We start from the raw sequence: 16,430 nt of genomic DNA, 5'->3' as shown, positions 1-16,430 counted from the left end.
ATGTGAGTAGTTCAGGGTGGCTGCAGGGAGGATGCAGGGAAGCCTCCGACTGAGGCAGCAACAGGGGACCAAGCAGAGGGAAAAGATGCAAATCATCTGACTCCTGGCTTCAATATTTTACAGGAGCTAGAATCGTTCAAAAACGTACTGAGCACCTACTCTGTGCAGGAGCTACGGCACGTAGGCCTGAGACGGGGCCGTAACAGCACCCTCCAATAACTGTGCACCTCCACTCCCAGCTGGGACGCCTGACCCACCGTCCGGGATGCAGGCCGAGGGGCCCCAGACAGGGAGCTCTAAACCTCTGGAATTAGGACCATGATTCAGGCTTTTTTTTTTTTTTTTAAGATTTTATTTATTTATTTGAAAGAGAGAGAGCACGCATGAGCAGGGGGAGCAGCAGAGGGAGAGGGAGAAGCAGACTTTCCACTGAGCAGGGAGCCCAATGCGGGCTCGATCCCAGGACCCCGGGACCACGACCTGAGCGGAAGGCAGACACTTAACGACTGAGCTACCAGGCACCTTGATGCCCAGACGTTTTGCTGAGTCTAGAATTCCTTTCATTCTAGCGACCGATTGTCCCTCTTCTAAATCATGTGAAAACTTAAGTAGTGGTTTAAACTTTGTTCCAAGTTAAAATGTGCAGGTGGGGTCCCCGGGGAAAGGCCCCGCCCTGTCCTCTAGTCATCCGGACATCTGATTTCAGTATCATTGTAATGGGATTTTCGTCATGTGAGTGAGATTGAGCATCTTCTTATGAGTTAGAGATATTTTGTAGTTTTTCTATGAAGTGTCTGTTTACTCTGCCCAATTTTCTACCTAAAGTTAGTATTACTTTTGTATTTGTAAGCACTCTCGCTATGTCGGCAAATCGGCCCTTTGAATTTGATGATAGCTGTAAACATGTTTGTTTTTACGATTTCATTTGGTCATTCGTCTCTTGACATTGCGTTTATGGTTTTTTTCCGTGGAGAGATTTAAGAAACTGTTTATTACTGAAGCATAGCGGACCAGAGTGTTACTGCGTTTCAGGCGTACAACAGGGAGGACGGGCAGTCACGCGCAGTCCGCGCTGCTCATCACCACGAGTGCAGTCACCGTGTGCCCCCGCGCAATATCATCACAGGGTCCTGACCGAACTCCCTCCACGCAGATCTTTCTAGATGGGGTAGACTCTGTCTTTCGGTGCACGATGTCTACGCTGAAACGTTCTTGAGATAGCGTGAGCTCAGACAGAGTGGACCCCTGCCTTGCAGTTGTTCGGTTAGCTGGTAGGAAAATCAAGAGAGCAGTGAGTGACTGTAGACACTACCAGATGGTCTAAGGTGCTGTTTCTTCCCGTCTGTCCAGAATCCAGCTGTTGGTCCCCCGGCCACTTATCAAGCCTGTGCTGAGCTCTAAGACACGACATTCTGTGGTGAGGGAGCCTGTGCTCAGCACGGCACCCATCGGGACCGGGGCCCCGGCTCTCCGTTTGCCCCGTGTGCCCGTGGGCAGGTTCCCTATCTCACATCATGAAATAGGACGGAAATGTGGAAGGATCAAGGATTAAAGGCTGAAGAACAGATGCGGTCAGGTGGAGCTTGGGGCCAGTCCTGGATTGCTGATTTCAGGAGGTGGAATCAGGGAGGTCGCTGGACTGAGCAAGTCAAGGAGCTGCAGGGGCTCCATGCTGGATGTTCAGGGGGCGGGTGGGGAGAAGCTGGGGGCCTCCTGCGCACAGCCCCCATGCGTGCGTGTGCATTTCGAGAGGCAGCTCTGTGGAGGCCGGCTTGCAAGAGGAGAGTGGGCACGAGCTCCCCGGCTCCGGGGAAGCTACGCAACGAGGTGGTGCGTGCAGCGAGGAGGATGCCACGCCCCCACGTGCGGAGCTTCCCGGGAGCTGCCTCCTCGGAGCGAAGCCAGGGACCTGGGCAGCAGGCCGGGGCCAGTGGGGCAGAGGGAGGGGCTACGGAGTCAGGCTCTCCCAAGAACCTCGGACGTTTACAGCATCCATGGCAGCTGTTTTGTTTTTTAAAGATTTCATTTTTAAGTCATTTCTATGCCCCACGAGGGGCTTGGACTCAGGGTCAAGAGTCGCAGGCTCTAGCGACGGAGCCAGCCCGGCGCCCACCTGTCCGCCTCTATCGGCGGTACCCCCCGGCCGCTGGTGTCAGGGCGGGGGTCAGCCCCAAGACAGTGGGCTGGGCCGTCCCGGGGTCGTGCGTAGATGCGGGGCCCAGGTCCCGGGGCTGCACAGGCTGGGGTTCTGGGGAGTGTTCGCGCTGACAGCTGGCTCTTACTCGTGTCATATTCACACTGAACGCACTGAGACCTTCGTCCTCCCCGTGTGCAAACAAGCCACACCTTCTCCAGCCAACGTCCACCTCACCCGTCTGCTGCCCTAGACCCGTCACCCAGCCCTGCGAGCTTCACCTTCCTGGCAATCCAGTGTTTCCAGGGAGGGGTGCTCCTCACCTCTCCCCCAGTGTTCCCGACACAGGGGCATTGTCCAAAGGGCACACGGGAAAGAGAGCCGTTCACCTGCTGGCTCTCTGTCCAGACAGCCCGGAAGACGTCCTGGAGTGGAGCACAAGGGAGCTCCTCGGGAGGAGGGCCAGGTGAGAGGTTTGGGGATGCGGGAGTGAGGATGTTTAAGACAAGTGCGGCCGTCTTGCCCCTCTTTGGAGACGCTCTGAAAGGAAGGGGAAAGGCCTTCAGACTTCGCACAGGTCCCTGGTCTGCTCCACATGCCCTGTTCTCTTTCTCTCTCACCGTGGAATCCATGTAACCCCGGAAAGGATGTTGGTTGAGAGAGAGAGACACGGATGCAACGGCTGGACTCGGTGGCAGTAGCCGAATTCTTGGACTGTTGCCACGAGCCTCCTGCTGTCCCGTGTGGGAGAGGACACGCTGAGCCCCCGCCGCATTGTCTTCACCTCAGGCCCGTCAGCGAAGACGACCAGCTTCCAAGTTCATGATGCTCTGGCCTCGTCACTCTGAGCTGTGCAAGGACAGAAAGCTCTGGAGAGGAAAACAGAGTTGGCTTCTGAATCGCCGGCTTGCTCCCGACGTGTGACAAATAAGAAGAGATTTTCGGTGGCTGGAGGGAGTGCGTCAAGGCTGAGCAGAGAGCTTTGCTACGGGTGCAGACTCGGGGCGTGCGTGGTCGGGCTGCGGTTCCAGCCACAGAGAGCGGGCCGTTGCCTGACGTCGGGGCCGAGCCGAGCTCTCTCCGCTGCCCGGGGGCTGCCCCCCAGCTGGGCCTTCTTGTCTGGCCTGTCTCGGTCCAGGCCCTCCAAAACCCCGCGGGAGAAGGAGGCCCTGGGGCCGGGAGGCCAGCAGAGGCCATGGTTCCTCCGCAGGAGGACGGCCGGGAAGAGGGCGTCTGCGCCATCTGCCAGGAGCTCCTGAAGGAGGCTGTGAGCACCGAGTGCGGACACCGCTTCTGTCGAGGGTGCCTGGCTCGGCACGTGGTGAAGGCCTCGGCCTCTGGAGTCCTCTGGTGTCCCTTGTGCCGGAAGCCCTATTCCGAGGGGGTGCTGGGGCCGGGCTACCTCTGCTCCAGCCACCAGAAGAAGGTGTGCTCTTTCTGCGAGGAGAGCAGACTTCTTGTGTGCAGGGAGTGCCTGGCGTCGCCTGAGCACCAGGGGCACAGTGAGCTGGCCGTTGAGGACGCGGTCAACCACTACAAGGTAAGGCCCGGCCACCCCCTGCCCCGGAGCCCCCTCCTACCCTCTGCCCACACAGGCTCCAGAACTGACAGTGTCCCGGTTCCTCTGCTTCATCCTACTTTGGACCCTTGTCCTGACTTTTCCACCACACACATGTCCATGCACTGGTAGGAGGCTGAGCGGTGCCGTCTCTGTGGTGATGCGTTCCCAGGAAGCGTGCTTTGCCCTCAGTTTGCTCATCTGTAGGATGGACTTGAGCCTGAGAATGCACAGATCTTTCAGGACTAGACTACATGGTTCCCCTGCTTGATAGAACTAGAAATTTGGTGGGAGATGTAAGCAGCTTTTGCATATGCTGATAATTATCCTGCATATATATATATATTTCATGAGACTTTTGTAACTATGGTTTTTAAAATTTAAACTCCAGTGTAGTCAACATACGGTGTAATGTTAGTTTCAGGTGATTCATCACCTCCATACGTGACCCCATGCTCATCCCCATCACCTGTTTCCCCCACCCCCACTCACCTCCCCTCGGGTGACCATCAGGGTGTTCTCCAGAGTTCAGAGTCTGTTTTATGGTTTCCTCTCTCTCTCTTTCCTTTGCTCATTTGTTTTGTTTCTTAAATACCACACAGGAGTGAAATCATATGGTATTTGTCTGTCCTGAAAATATATTGAAGCCTGGAAATTAGTACATGATTCTCTCTTTTACCTCGTCCTTTGTCTCCCTCCATTCCTTCCTTCCTTCCTTCCTTCCTTCCTTCCTTCCTTCCTTCCTTCCATCCTTCCTTCCTTCCTATAATGGTTATTTTTATCCTATTTAATTTTTTATCATAAAAGTTACATGCTTTTGGTAATACATTCAGTCAACACTGTCAGGTATGAAGTCAAAATAAAAATCTTCCTGCTTCCCGAAGGTAACCATTGTTACTTTTTTGTGTATCATCCTTCCAGAGAACTGTGTGTGTGAATGCACTCTTTAACACCCCCCCACCACGGATTCTCCATTTTTTTTGTAACTCATTTTTGTCGTCTATAAGTACATCTTGGACATTTTCCCATTTTCCTATCAGTGTGTATAGATAAATTTTTATGAAGTCTTTTTCAACCACCACACATAGTACGCAATTCTATGAGTGCACCATGAACTGGCAGACATTGAGTTATTTCAAGGTTATTGTTTTGTTTTGAGATCGCATAGAATGTTTTGGTGAACATCCTTCAACACGTGTTTTAGAGGACTCAGCATATCCAAGATAACGTTTTGGTGACAGTGTGAGTTAACTTCCAAGTGAGGATGGTTTTTCCCGTCCCAGTTTATTGAATAATCCAGAGTTGCCCCACTGATTTGGATCCCAGCCTCATAATCTGCTGCATATGCACACACAGTTGCATATTTTCCTGACTCCCTCTTCTGTTCTGTCCTTTGTCTATTCCTGCCTGTGTGCCCAACCATTGGAAATACGTACCTTTGCAATGTGTATTAACGTCAGGTAGGTCTTAGAACCCTCATGATACTCTAATATGTTAGATTTTTTTGTGGATATTCATTATGTTTATTTTGCCCCTTGGCTTTATCATTATTGTTACGAACCTGCCCACCCTCCAACCCCAACCCAGTTAGTATTTGATTGGGTGGAAAACTGACATATTTTCACCAGGGTGTCTTTCTGTCCAGTAATGAAAGATGAATATTCAGAATCTTCCTTTAGATACTTGACTTTTTGAGAACGTGTTCTGATATAGGAGGAGAAGGGGGAGTCCAGGTTGGAGGGGAGGATGGGAAGTGGTGACATAATTTAGAAAGCCAGGGAGGCCAGTTTCCTTCAGTGCAGGGCACAGGGAGAGGTCTCCCACCACTCATGAGCCCGGCGCAATCACTTAGTGATTTATTCAGCTCTGTGCTCTGTGTAGGATGTTGTATGGTGTTGCAGGAAGCAGAGATGATTCAGAATCCTTGTCTTTGGGTTTGCCTTTAAATTATGACAGTAAGCCTGAAATAAATAACAATATTTGTTCACTTGTGAAAGACTTAAAGAAATTCCTGGAGTGTGTCAGAAATGACCATATATGCTGGGAATATGATGGACAAGACAGATGCCATCCCTGCTGTGAGGGTTCTGCAGCTGAGGGAGGGAGACAGACAAGAAATCAAGCAAACTCTGAGTTTTTTTATGAGCTAGGAGGAAAATAAACAAGGATCTGACATGGGAGTAATGGTGGCCCACATCCATGGGGCTGGTGAGGCCCTCGTGGAGCAGGTGATGCCCAGCGGGGACCTAGAAAGGAAGAGTTTGCAGGACCAGGTCCTGAGAAAGGCCATCACTTAGATGTGAGGTCGAGGGTGACTTGGGAGGAGCCACCCACCAGGGGCAGGGCCGGAGAAACACCATGGGCGCAGCATTCCAGATGCTGGAGATGGGGCATGCGGTGTGTCCGGGGGTGCTGAGCACAGGGCCAGGGGCCGCAGCAGGGGCTCGGGGAGGGGCAGGAGAGGGGTCTGCGCTGGGGGTTCATTCCGGGTGGTGGCGCGAGTGTTCAGTGCACTGGGGAAGGTGTCAGCAGACAGCAAGCAGGAGGTGTGGCTTGGGAAAGAGAACCCAGGGGTCCCTGATGCTGGGTGATGTTGAGCAGTTTTTCATGTGTCTGTTGGCCATTTGTATGTCTTCTTTGGAGAAATGTCTGTTCATGTCTTCTGCCCATTTCTTGACTGGATTCTTTGTTTTTGGGTGTTGAGTTTGAGAAGTTCTTTATAGATCTTGGATATCAGCCCTTTGTCTGTATTGTCATTTGCAAATATCTTCTCCCATTCTGTGGGTTGCCTCTTAGTTTTGTTGACTGTTTCCTTTGCTGTGCAGAAGATTTTTATCTTGATGAAGTCCCGAAAGTTCATTTTTGCTTTTGTTTCCCTTGCCTTGGAGACGTGTATAGCAAGAAGTTGCCTGCAGCTAAGGTCACAGAGGTTGCTGCCTGTGTTCTCCTCTAGGATTTTTTTAAAAGATTTTATTTATTTGAGAGAGAGAGAGATTAGGAGAACGAGTGGGAGGAGGGGCAGAGGGAGAAGCAGACTCCCTGAAGCACAGGGAGCCCGATGTGGGACTTTTTCCCAGGACCCTGGGATCGTGACCTGAGCCGAAGGCAGACGTTTAACCGACTGAGCCACCCAGGCGCCCTCTCCTCAGGATTTTGATGGATTCCTGCCTCACATTTAGGTCTTTCACCCAGTTTGAATTTACTTTTTGTATATGGTGGAAGAAAGTGGTCCAGTTTCATTCTGCATGTGGCTGCCCAGTTTTCCCAACACCATTTATTGAAGAGACTGTCTTTTTCCCATTTCACATTCTTTCCTGCTTTGTCGAAGATGAGTTGACCATAGAGTTGAGGGTCTATTTCTGGGCTCTCTATTCTGTTCCATTGATCTATGTGTCTGTTCTTGTGCCAGGACCATACTGTCTTGATGATGACCGCTTTGTAATAGAGCTGGAAGTCCAGAACTGTGATGCCGCCAGCTTTGCTTTTCTTTTTCAACATTTTTCCTCTGGCTATGCGGGGTCTTTTCTGGTTCCATACAAATCCTGTTCCAGCTCTGTGAAAAATGTTGCTGGTATTTTGATAGGGATTGCATTGAATGTGTAGATTGCTTTGGGTAGTGTAGACATTTTAACAAGGTTTATTATGATATGGTGTCCTTCTTCATCTCTTATTACAGTCTTTGGTTTAAAATCTAGTTTGTCTGATATGAGGATTGGTACTCCAGCTTTGTTTTGATGTCCCATTAGCATGGTAAATGGTTTTCCACCCCCTCACTTTCAATCTGGAGGTGTCTTTGGGTCAAAAGTGAGTCTCTTGTAGACAACAAATCGATGGGTCTTATTTTTTGTCCAATCTCCTACCCTATGTCTTTTGATTGGAGCATTTAGTCCATTTACGCTGAGTGATTATTGCAAGATATGAATTTAGTGCCATTGTATTGCCTGTAAGGTGACTGTTACTGTATATTGTCTCTGTTCCTTTCTGGTCTGTGTTACTTTTAGGCTCTTTCTTTGCTTAGAGGACCCCTTTCAATATTTCTTGTAGGGCTGGTTTGGGGTTTGCAAATTCTTTTAGGTTTTGTTTGTCCTGGAAGCTTTTTATCTCTCCTTCTATTTTCAATGACAGCTTAGCTGGATATAGTATTCTTGGCTGCATATTTTTCTCGTTTAGTGCTCTGAATATATCATGCCAGTCCTTTCTGGCCTGCAGTTCTCTGTGGTCAGGTCAGCTGCCAGCCTAATGTGTCTACCCTTGTAGGTTAAGGACCTCTTGTCCCAGGCTGCTTTTAGGATCTTCTCTTTATCTCTGAAATTCACAAGTTTCACTATACTATGTCATGGTGTTGACCTATTTTTGTTGATTTTGAGGGGAGTTCTCTGTACCTCTTGGACTTGAATGCCTGTTTCCTTCCCCAGATTAGGGAAGTTCTCAGCTATAATTTGTTCAAATAAACCTTCTTCCCCATTTTCCTGCTCTTCTTCTTCTAGGACTCCTATAATAGGGATATTATTTTGCTTTATGGAATCACTTAGTTCCCTAAGTCTACCTTTGTGATCTAATAGTTTTCTTTCCCTCTTCATTGCAGCTTCATTATTTCTCATCATTTTATCTTCTGTATCACTGATTCATTCTTCTGATTCGTTCATCCTCGTTTTTATGGCTTCCACTTGGGACTACATATAGGTTGTAGCATTTTTAATTTCAGCCTGACTAGATTTTAGTTATTTTATCTCTGCAGTAAGGGATTCTCTAGTGTCTTCTATGCTTTTTCAAGCCCAGCTAGTATCCTTATAATCATTGTTTTAAATTCTAAGTTCAGACATTACTTACATCTGCATTGATTAAATCTCTGGCTGTCATTTTTTTCCTGTTCTTTCTTTTGGAGTGAATTCCTCCATCTTGTCATTTTGGAGGAAATAAAAAAGAAAGAAAGAAATAGAAAAAAGAAGTAAGAATAAAAAAATAAAACATAGAAATAAAAAAAATTTAAAAATAATTAAAAATAACATAAGATAAAATAATATACATATAGGAAGCTAGTACCTAGGTGTGTTTTGGTCTGCTTGTTATGAGAAGCTTGTTAGAAGAAAGATAGAAAGAAGAAAAGGAAAAGAAGAAAAAAATTAAAAACTAACATATATAGAGATATATAACTAATATATGTATAAAAACTATATATATATACATATAATACAATAAAAGTTTAAAAATGCTCTTTCTGTATTATAACGTTCATTTTCAGGCAGTTAGTATTATAGATTCAAATAAGAGTCTGCTGGGCTCATATTTCCTGTAAGCTACTTTCCTGACATTTTCTAGATGCACAATCATGTGGACATTGTCGGGTTTGGTCATCAACACCAATCCCCCTCATAAAATGTAATGGGTGATTTCATTCTTATTCATATTTTGGGTCACTTTTGGCTTCATAGGGAGCATATTTTTGAAAGCTGGTAATTTGCTTTGGTTACTGTATTAGGAAAATGTAAATTTTGGTCTGTTAGCCACTTCTGTTAATGCATTTTGTGAACAAAGCTTTTGAGAAGGAATTTCAATGTTGCTAGATTCTCACATTTCATTACTACTCAGTGCCCTTTTCGGTCAGTTTTTCTTACTGTGAAACCACGTTTTATCTGATATCTGATAGGATCACAAACGTTTAAAAATATTCATTATGACAAAAGAGGTCTTGCACTATTCCCTGTATTTCAATCTGTCCTTTTTTTCCCTGCGGGATATTTTAGGAAAGCAAGAGTTTGTACAATTTTATTTTTAATTCTAACGAGTGCATATTCGTATGACATTCACCCACTAAATATTATTTTAATGCAAACATGGAGGGATCCATTTATTTTTTTTATTTTTTATTTTTTTAAAGATTTATTTATTTGAGAGAGAGAGACACAGCGAGAGAGGGAACACAAGCAGGGGGAGTGGAAGAGGGAGAAGCAGGCTTCCCAATGAGCGGGGAGCCCGATGCGGGGCTCGATCCCAGGACCCTGGGATCACGACCTGAGCTGAAGGCAGACGCTTAACGACTGAGCCACCCAGGGGCCCAAAGATTTTATTTATTTATTTGACAGAGAGAGACAGCGAGAGAGGGAACACAAGCAGGGGGAGTGGGAGAGGGAGAAGCGGGCTTCCTGCTGAGCAGGGAGCCCCAAGTGGGGCTCGATCCCAGGACCCTGAGATCACGACCTGAGCCAGAGGCAGACGCTTAATGACTGAGCCACCCAGGCACCCCTGGAGGGATCCATTTAAAAAAAAAAGTGGACTTTACCTTATTCATTTGAATATTGGCAATGATAGGTCTGTATTATCTTTGATTATTTCATGCATTTATCTTTATTACTACCTTTGCTTTCTTTTTTCACTTACAAAATGTTTGCAGTTGACTTCAAACTTTTTATTAAAGTTTTAAACTATATAAGCAGAGAGGGAGAAAAACCATGAGAGACTCTTAATCATAAGAAACAAACTGAGGGTTGCTAGAGGGGAGGGGCATGGGGGGATGGGGTAACTGGGGGATGGACATTAAGGAGGGAACCTGATGTGATGAGCATTGGGTGTTATACACAACTGATGAATTATTGAACACTACATCTGAAACCAATGATATACTATATGTTGGCTAATTGAATTTAAATTAAAAAAATAAATTTTAAACTATACCAGGAGGTAAGACTATGGCTTTTCACCTGCATCTTGAGAATCGGTTTCATTCTGACAGGCAGAAACAGGTAGCATTCCTGGCAGAGGGAAGTAGGTGATAAGGCTAGAGGGGGTGTGGCTGCATGGGGTGTGTTCAGGAAGCCACACGTAATTCCTTTGGTTAGTGGGGAGCCTGTGGAGGTTGGGGTGAGCACTGGGAATGGAGAGTGGGGTCAGGTCCCTGAGAGCCATGGACACGGGGTTAAGGAGTTTAGGCTTATCTTTGGTAATGAGAAGTCATTTTGAAGAGAGGAATAACATGGGTCAAAGATGAAATATGACTGAGGTGTCCAGCAGGAGGACAGCAGATGGTGAGTCCAATGACAGAGCAGTGGACTGCACAGAGGAGTGGCGAATGGGATGATGCTTGACGTTCCATATTGACTTTGAGCTGCTGGTAGGACAGTAGGAGAGACTTAGCTCTCAGCTGGAAATATGGGATCGACTGTTAGGGGAAAATATCTGTGTTGGGAATTAGGATGAAATCCGAAGCCTCCAGAATGGAAAATTAAGGGCATAGTGTGGAGATGGAGAAGGGTTCAAGAAGCAACCCGAGGAAGGCTCCCTTCCCCGGGAAAAGTGCAGAGGCAGAGGGGCAGCAGTGGGAGGGACCAGGACAAGGAAGGATGGGTGAGGGTGGGGGAAATGGGGAGGGACATGGGGACAGTCACCTCAAAGAAGAGAGGCCCTCTGGATGGATTTCATTCCCAGAGATCTCTGGGGACCTTGGAGGGAGAGGTTTCCAAAGAGAAGCAAGCGCCTGGCTGAGCAGTGCAGGGGCCCTGAGGAAGTGGGGCCCAGAAGGTGGGCAGAGAAAGAACAGGCTGGGGGAACGTGAGGTGAGGGCTGTTTGTTTGCTTGTTGGAGCTTTTGCGTTCACCTGGACATCTCCCCTCCCCATCTCCCCTCCACCTCTGCCACCCACGGTGCCCATTTACCTCCACCCAACTCCTTCTGCCAAATGCTGCAAGTGACACCTGGTGACGTCCCTGTCCACTCTGCCTATTTGGCTTTCTGATTGCTTGGATGTCGCTGCTGACCTCTGGCCTTTGACCTCAATTCATCCACAGACTCTGAGGGCCAGGAAGAGCTTCCGAAGTCACCTCCTCCAACTCTAGGCTCTGCCTATACATCTCTCCTTTGCCAAAGCAATACATTTTGAGAGTTTACAAGAGGAAATGAGGCAAAAAATGATAAAAATAAAAAAAATGCTCCTAATAAATAGCCAGCAGCAACATCTCCTAAAAATATTTTTCTGACCTGCTGCGGGAAAGATGTAGTGAATGAAACCTACTCTTCAGTTAGCAGCACATCCTTATCTTCAGCCCACAAACGCCCTTCTTGTCTTACTTATTTTTCCACTTAATTACTGTTCCTCCCCCTCCCAGGGCAACCTTTGAAGTCTTTGTTGGATTTTTATTTGTAGACGGCTTGGTAAAACACATTGCTGCATCGTGTGCTGATGTGCTGGATTAACACAATACTATTGTAGGCTCGTTCTGCTTCTTGTTTTTCCTCACTGCCACGTTGCCCTTGCACATTCCCAGGAGCGGACTGGACATGGCCCCATCTCTCTGGTGGCACAGGGATGCTGTCGTGAGCCCTCCTCTTAGCACCGATGTGAGGGAGCCCCTGGGACACTTACCCAGAGACAGTACCACTGGATCATAGAGGTGGCTGAGTCCACGCACCTGTCACCAGCCTGCCCGCCAGTCCTCACATCACAGTCATCTCCTCTTGCCCAGGGTTATCCAGGTGTCTGATTTGTATTAGTCTGACAGACATCCAGTAATGTTTTGTCGTTCTGTTAGTTTCCATTTCTCTGGTCACTGGTGAGCTTGGGCTTCAATTCACACACACAGCCCTTTGCATGCCCTCTTCTGGGAATTAACTATTTATGTTCTTTGCGAACCTTTCTCTTGGGTTCCTGTCTTCCTACTGATGTGCAGGCTTTCCTTTCCGTATTCCACATCTGAGTCTCTTGTTGGTTTTGGACACTGTGCTGTGATCTCTCAACCTGGCCTTTCCCTGTGAATTTTGTCCTTGGTGTTGTCACTGAACCACAATAGTGACTGTTGATGGGGGTTCATCTCCAGATAGCTTTCCCTCCCCACAGGTCACGATTTACTCTTCGACATTATTTTCTGCTAACTTTATAGTTTTACCTTCACGCTTGGGTCTTTACTCCATCTAGAGTCTGTGTCACATATGGGTCCAGGGAGGGACCCAGCTTAGTTTTTCTCTACTGGGAGCCAGTTTTCACGGCGTGGTCTTCTCCAGACTCAGCCCTTTCTCTCGCTGATGACGTTCTACTGTCTCTTTGTGACCTCCTTGGTAAACATGGGTCTGTCCCTGAGCCCTGGCTTCTCCCGCCTTCTGTGTGATCTTGTCCCCAGGACTGTACCGTTTTATCTCCACGGCTTTGTCAGTCCTGCCATCCCGCAGGGCACACGCACCTGTAGCTGGTCCGACAGGGGCTGCCCTTTGCTGACACCCCCACCTTCCCTTCCACTTTCATCATGAAATCCTATGTCAATAGGAGCACCAGCTTAGTTTAGTTTCCCTTATTGTTTATCAAAACCTTGAAAGCAGATGTTTTTAGGAGCTGAAATCGTTCAATATGTCTGTAGCTTCAGGGACATAGGGACCCATCGAGACACTGATTTGGGATTGGGAGAGAGGCCTTGCCTCCTCGGGCTGTGGGTTTGCGGGCCCCGAGGCTCTTGTCCACGTAGCCAGGACGGGGCAGGAGGCGCCAGAAGCCTTCCGTCTCCACGGAGTCAGTCCTGCTAGACTGGCTTCACGGGGCGCCCAGTCGCAGGGATCCCCATACAGCTTCTAGGTGTTGGCAGAAAACACCCTGGAGTCAACGGAAAAAGCCCTGCTACTGTGTTATTTTTGTGTAGTTAAGGCTTTGAACAATTACCCATTGCTTTCCCCGACATCCTCTATTCAGTGAGCTCGGGTGCCCCTTACCCCAAGCACAGCGCTTCCAGCACGCTCTGGTTTTCGGCAGAACTTTCCTGTACCTCATCCTGGGATCACGAGCTCCCGGGGCGTGCCATCGAGCACACACCCCCAGGCTGACAGACAGGTGTGTGCATCTCTCTAGGAACGGCTCAGCCGCAGGAACAGGAGACTCCGAAGAGACCTGAGGGCGCTCTGCCTGCTCAGAGCGCAGGAGGAGGAGAAGCTGTGGGCAGTGCAGGTGGGATTCATGGGGTCCCGGGAGGGGCGCCTCCGAGGGTCCTGGCGGCCGGACGCCCTGTTCCGGCCACCGTGTCTGAGCAGCCTGATGGGTGTGTAGGGAGGGGGACCTGGGGGCCAGAAGCCTGCGGGCTGGATGACTCAGGTCACGTCCAGCCCCGTGATCTTCGTGTGGTTTAAACGTGCATTGAGGCCGGTCCCATCCGCCCGGCTCGCAGCGACCATCAAAGCCGACGAGCAGCTCACCACTGGAAATCGCACAAACCGTAGGCCTTTGTCTCTGATGGGTGAGGCCTCCGGAAGGCTGTCTGCCCCTCTTGTTCCCATAAATGTGGGGTCTCTCCCCCGTCTGGGATGGGCAGGCAGCTCCGGGCTGGCTGTGCTGTGGCCTCTGTGGCCGGTCCGAGTGTGGGGTGGGGGAGAGCGTTCTCGCGGGAATATCCAGAGGCTGAAGGGCCGGGAGGGGCGCACCGACGCCGAGTCTCTGGGAATCCGCTTTCCGTAGGCCCAGGTAGGCTGTGGGACCCGCAGGCTGGGGGCTGAGCTGGAGAGCCAGTCGCAGAGCAGGAGGGAGCAGGATGCCCCCCTGGAGAGGTGGCCAGACCCGCTGGAGGACACGCCGGCCCCGGGTGCCAGAATCCCCGACGAGTCGCGGGCCATAGCGCAGCTCCGCAGCCTGGCCGCAGCTCTGGACAAGACCGCCAAGGGACTGGGTGTGGACACGCTGAAGGTGCAGACCGCGAGCCCTCCCCCCGAAGGCTGCGCTCCTCCTCAGTAGCCGGCGGCACCTGCTGGCCGGTGTGACAGGGACAGGCTTCCCTGTGCCGCGTGGGGCAGAGTGGGGTGCCGGGGAGGGGCGCCCCCTCTGGGTCTGCGTGGCGTCCGGTGACGGGTTGGGGGGCTGCAGGTGGCAGGAACCTGGGAACCCACTGTGACTGTCACTCTCTTGCCCTGTGTCCTAGGAGGCCAGCGACTTACTGGACAGGTAGGAGCCATCCCATCTCCCACACAGCCACACCACAAACACACACCTGCGCTCGGCCTCACCACGGTCTGGGGGATCCCCGGCCCGTCGCTCGTATCCCGTCATGCAGCCCGGCCAGGGGACGATTCCACAGGGCATACTGAAGGATTTCTTTGTTCCTAGGAGTGCGCCACAGAAATTAGAGGCTATGTACCCCCAGCTGGAGAAAAGAATCCAGCCGTCCCCTCTGCCATCCTCAGCGGCTCCGACCTGCCCATTCCCGGGCCACCTTGCCTCAGACTCACCTTCACCTCCTGGCTCTCCCTCTCCCAGCCCATCCAGCCCCCCACGAGGTCGGCCCAGGACGTCCTCACCACCCGAACGTGAGCCCCTGAGCTCATCCCCATAGCTGGGACCCGATGCCTGAGCGTCTGACCCGGGCACGGGGGTCACGGCCTCCTTCCCGAGCCATGCTCCCACTCACGGCTGCCCCCGCACGCGCCAGGGCCCAGGGCCTCCGCCTGGCCTGAGAGCAGATGGTGGTACCCTCACAATGTCATATTAGGACAGGAGCACCCAGACGCCCGGGGGGCCCGCACGCCTGCACCCGACCCCTGCTCTCGCTCTGTATTTCTGTGCCCCCCTTCCCGTGAGCAGGACTGAGACTGGAATGGGATACAGAAAAGGGCATGGAGTGTCCCTCTGTGGTCACGGCTGGTAGGACTCCTGGGACACTGAACCTGCTGGGCTGATGAAGGGCGAGGGCCGGTACGGGGACCAGCAGGCGGCCCCTCCGACCAGCAACACAGGCAGCAGGGCCCTCAGTCCTGCCGCTGCAAGAACGTAAGCCCTGCCAACCGTCTGAGCGAGCCTCCGGGAGGCCCCGGCCCGCTGCGCCCTGCTTGCAGCCTCGGGAGACCCCAGGCAGAGGACCTGCCAGGCCCGGGACACCCAGACACTGATAGGGGTCTCGGGCGCGGGCATGGAGCCAAACCCCCGAAGCCAGATGTGCCGTGTGCGTGCTTGCTCTTCACTCCCTGCTGATTTGGGACAGCTGGTCAGCCTGGACAGGTCTTGTTCTCTCACATACACGGTGGGGTCGCTAGAGCCCACACCCTCCTCACCGGCTATTGGGAGGATTAGATGAGTAAATATACGGAACGTGTCAGAGGAGAGTTCCATAGCTGTGTTTCCTAGCTCTTCCTCTGAGGCCTGGTTCTGCCCCCTCCCCACCCCGGCCATAGCTTCCCACGACGCCTGGCTAATGGTGGAAAACCCCATTTCCTTCTTTACACGTCTGTTCTTACAACAAGCTTTTCTTTTTTGGAACTACTCGAGGGAGTCTCCGTTTTCGGTACTAGAAAGAGCCGCCGAGGCATAGTGTGTGAAAACCTCAGGTGAGCCCACGGAGGTCAGGATGGGGCTGCAGCCCTCCCGTGGGGTCCTGGGGAGGGTGGCGGGGAGGAGGGGCTCAGACCTGAGCACTCCTGGGGAAGGCAGGGGCCCCGAGGGCAGATCTGGGACAAGCAGAGCAGCCGGCCAAGTCACCGTGTGGAGGGATCCACCCTCCTCCTCCGCACAGACGCCCCCACTCCAGGTCAGGTCAGCAGAACTGAGGGTCGGACGCGCAGTCTGAGCATCTTCACTCACTAGCAGTTGTATTTCTCAGCGAGGGAAACACACGTTGTCTTTCTGGATGCAGGCCCCTCGTGGGGGGTGTGGCCACCGTTAGCGTGTTCACTGGGACCCCGCGCACCTGTTTCTGAACGAGGCGTGCCCCGCAGTGCTTCAGGCCCCTTAGTCAGACGGGCTTCCAATCCTGGCTGCATGATCTCGGCTGTGCAGACACCCACGCT

At 51.0% G+C, this 16,430-nt stretch overlaps 1 protein-coding gene across 1 annotated transcript; it reads left to right on the top strand.

Moving 5' to 3' along the window:
* Window positions 1-3,329: 3,329 nt before the first annotated feature.
* TRIM40 (tripartite motif containing 40) lies at window positions 3,330-14,961 on the top strand. Its single transcript, XM_021697255.1, has 6 exons — window positions 3,330-3,674; window positions 13,516-13,611; window positions 14,116-14,340; window positions 14,573-14,595; window positions 14,758-14,836; window positions 14,908-14,961. Exons 1-6 carry the CDS (start codon window positions 3,330-3,332, stop codon window positions 14,959-14,961), a joined length of 822 nt encoding a protein of 273 aa, XP_021552930.1.
* The last annotated feature ends 1,469 nt before the right edge of the window (window positions 14,962-16,430 follow it).

This window comes from Neomonachus schauinslandi, chromosome 8 (genome assembly GCF_002201575.2).
Source record: "Neomonachus schauinslandi chromosome 8, ASM220157v2, whole genome shotgun sequence".
Classification (NCBI taxonomy): Eukaryota; Metazoa; Chordata; class Mammalia; order Carnivora; family Phocidae; genus Neomonachus; species Neomonachus schauinslandi.
This window is presented reverse-complemented; position numbering and strand designations above follow the sequence as displayed.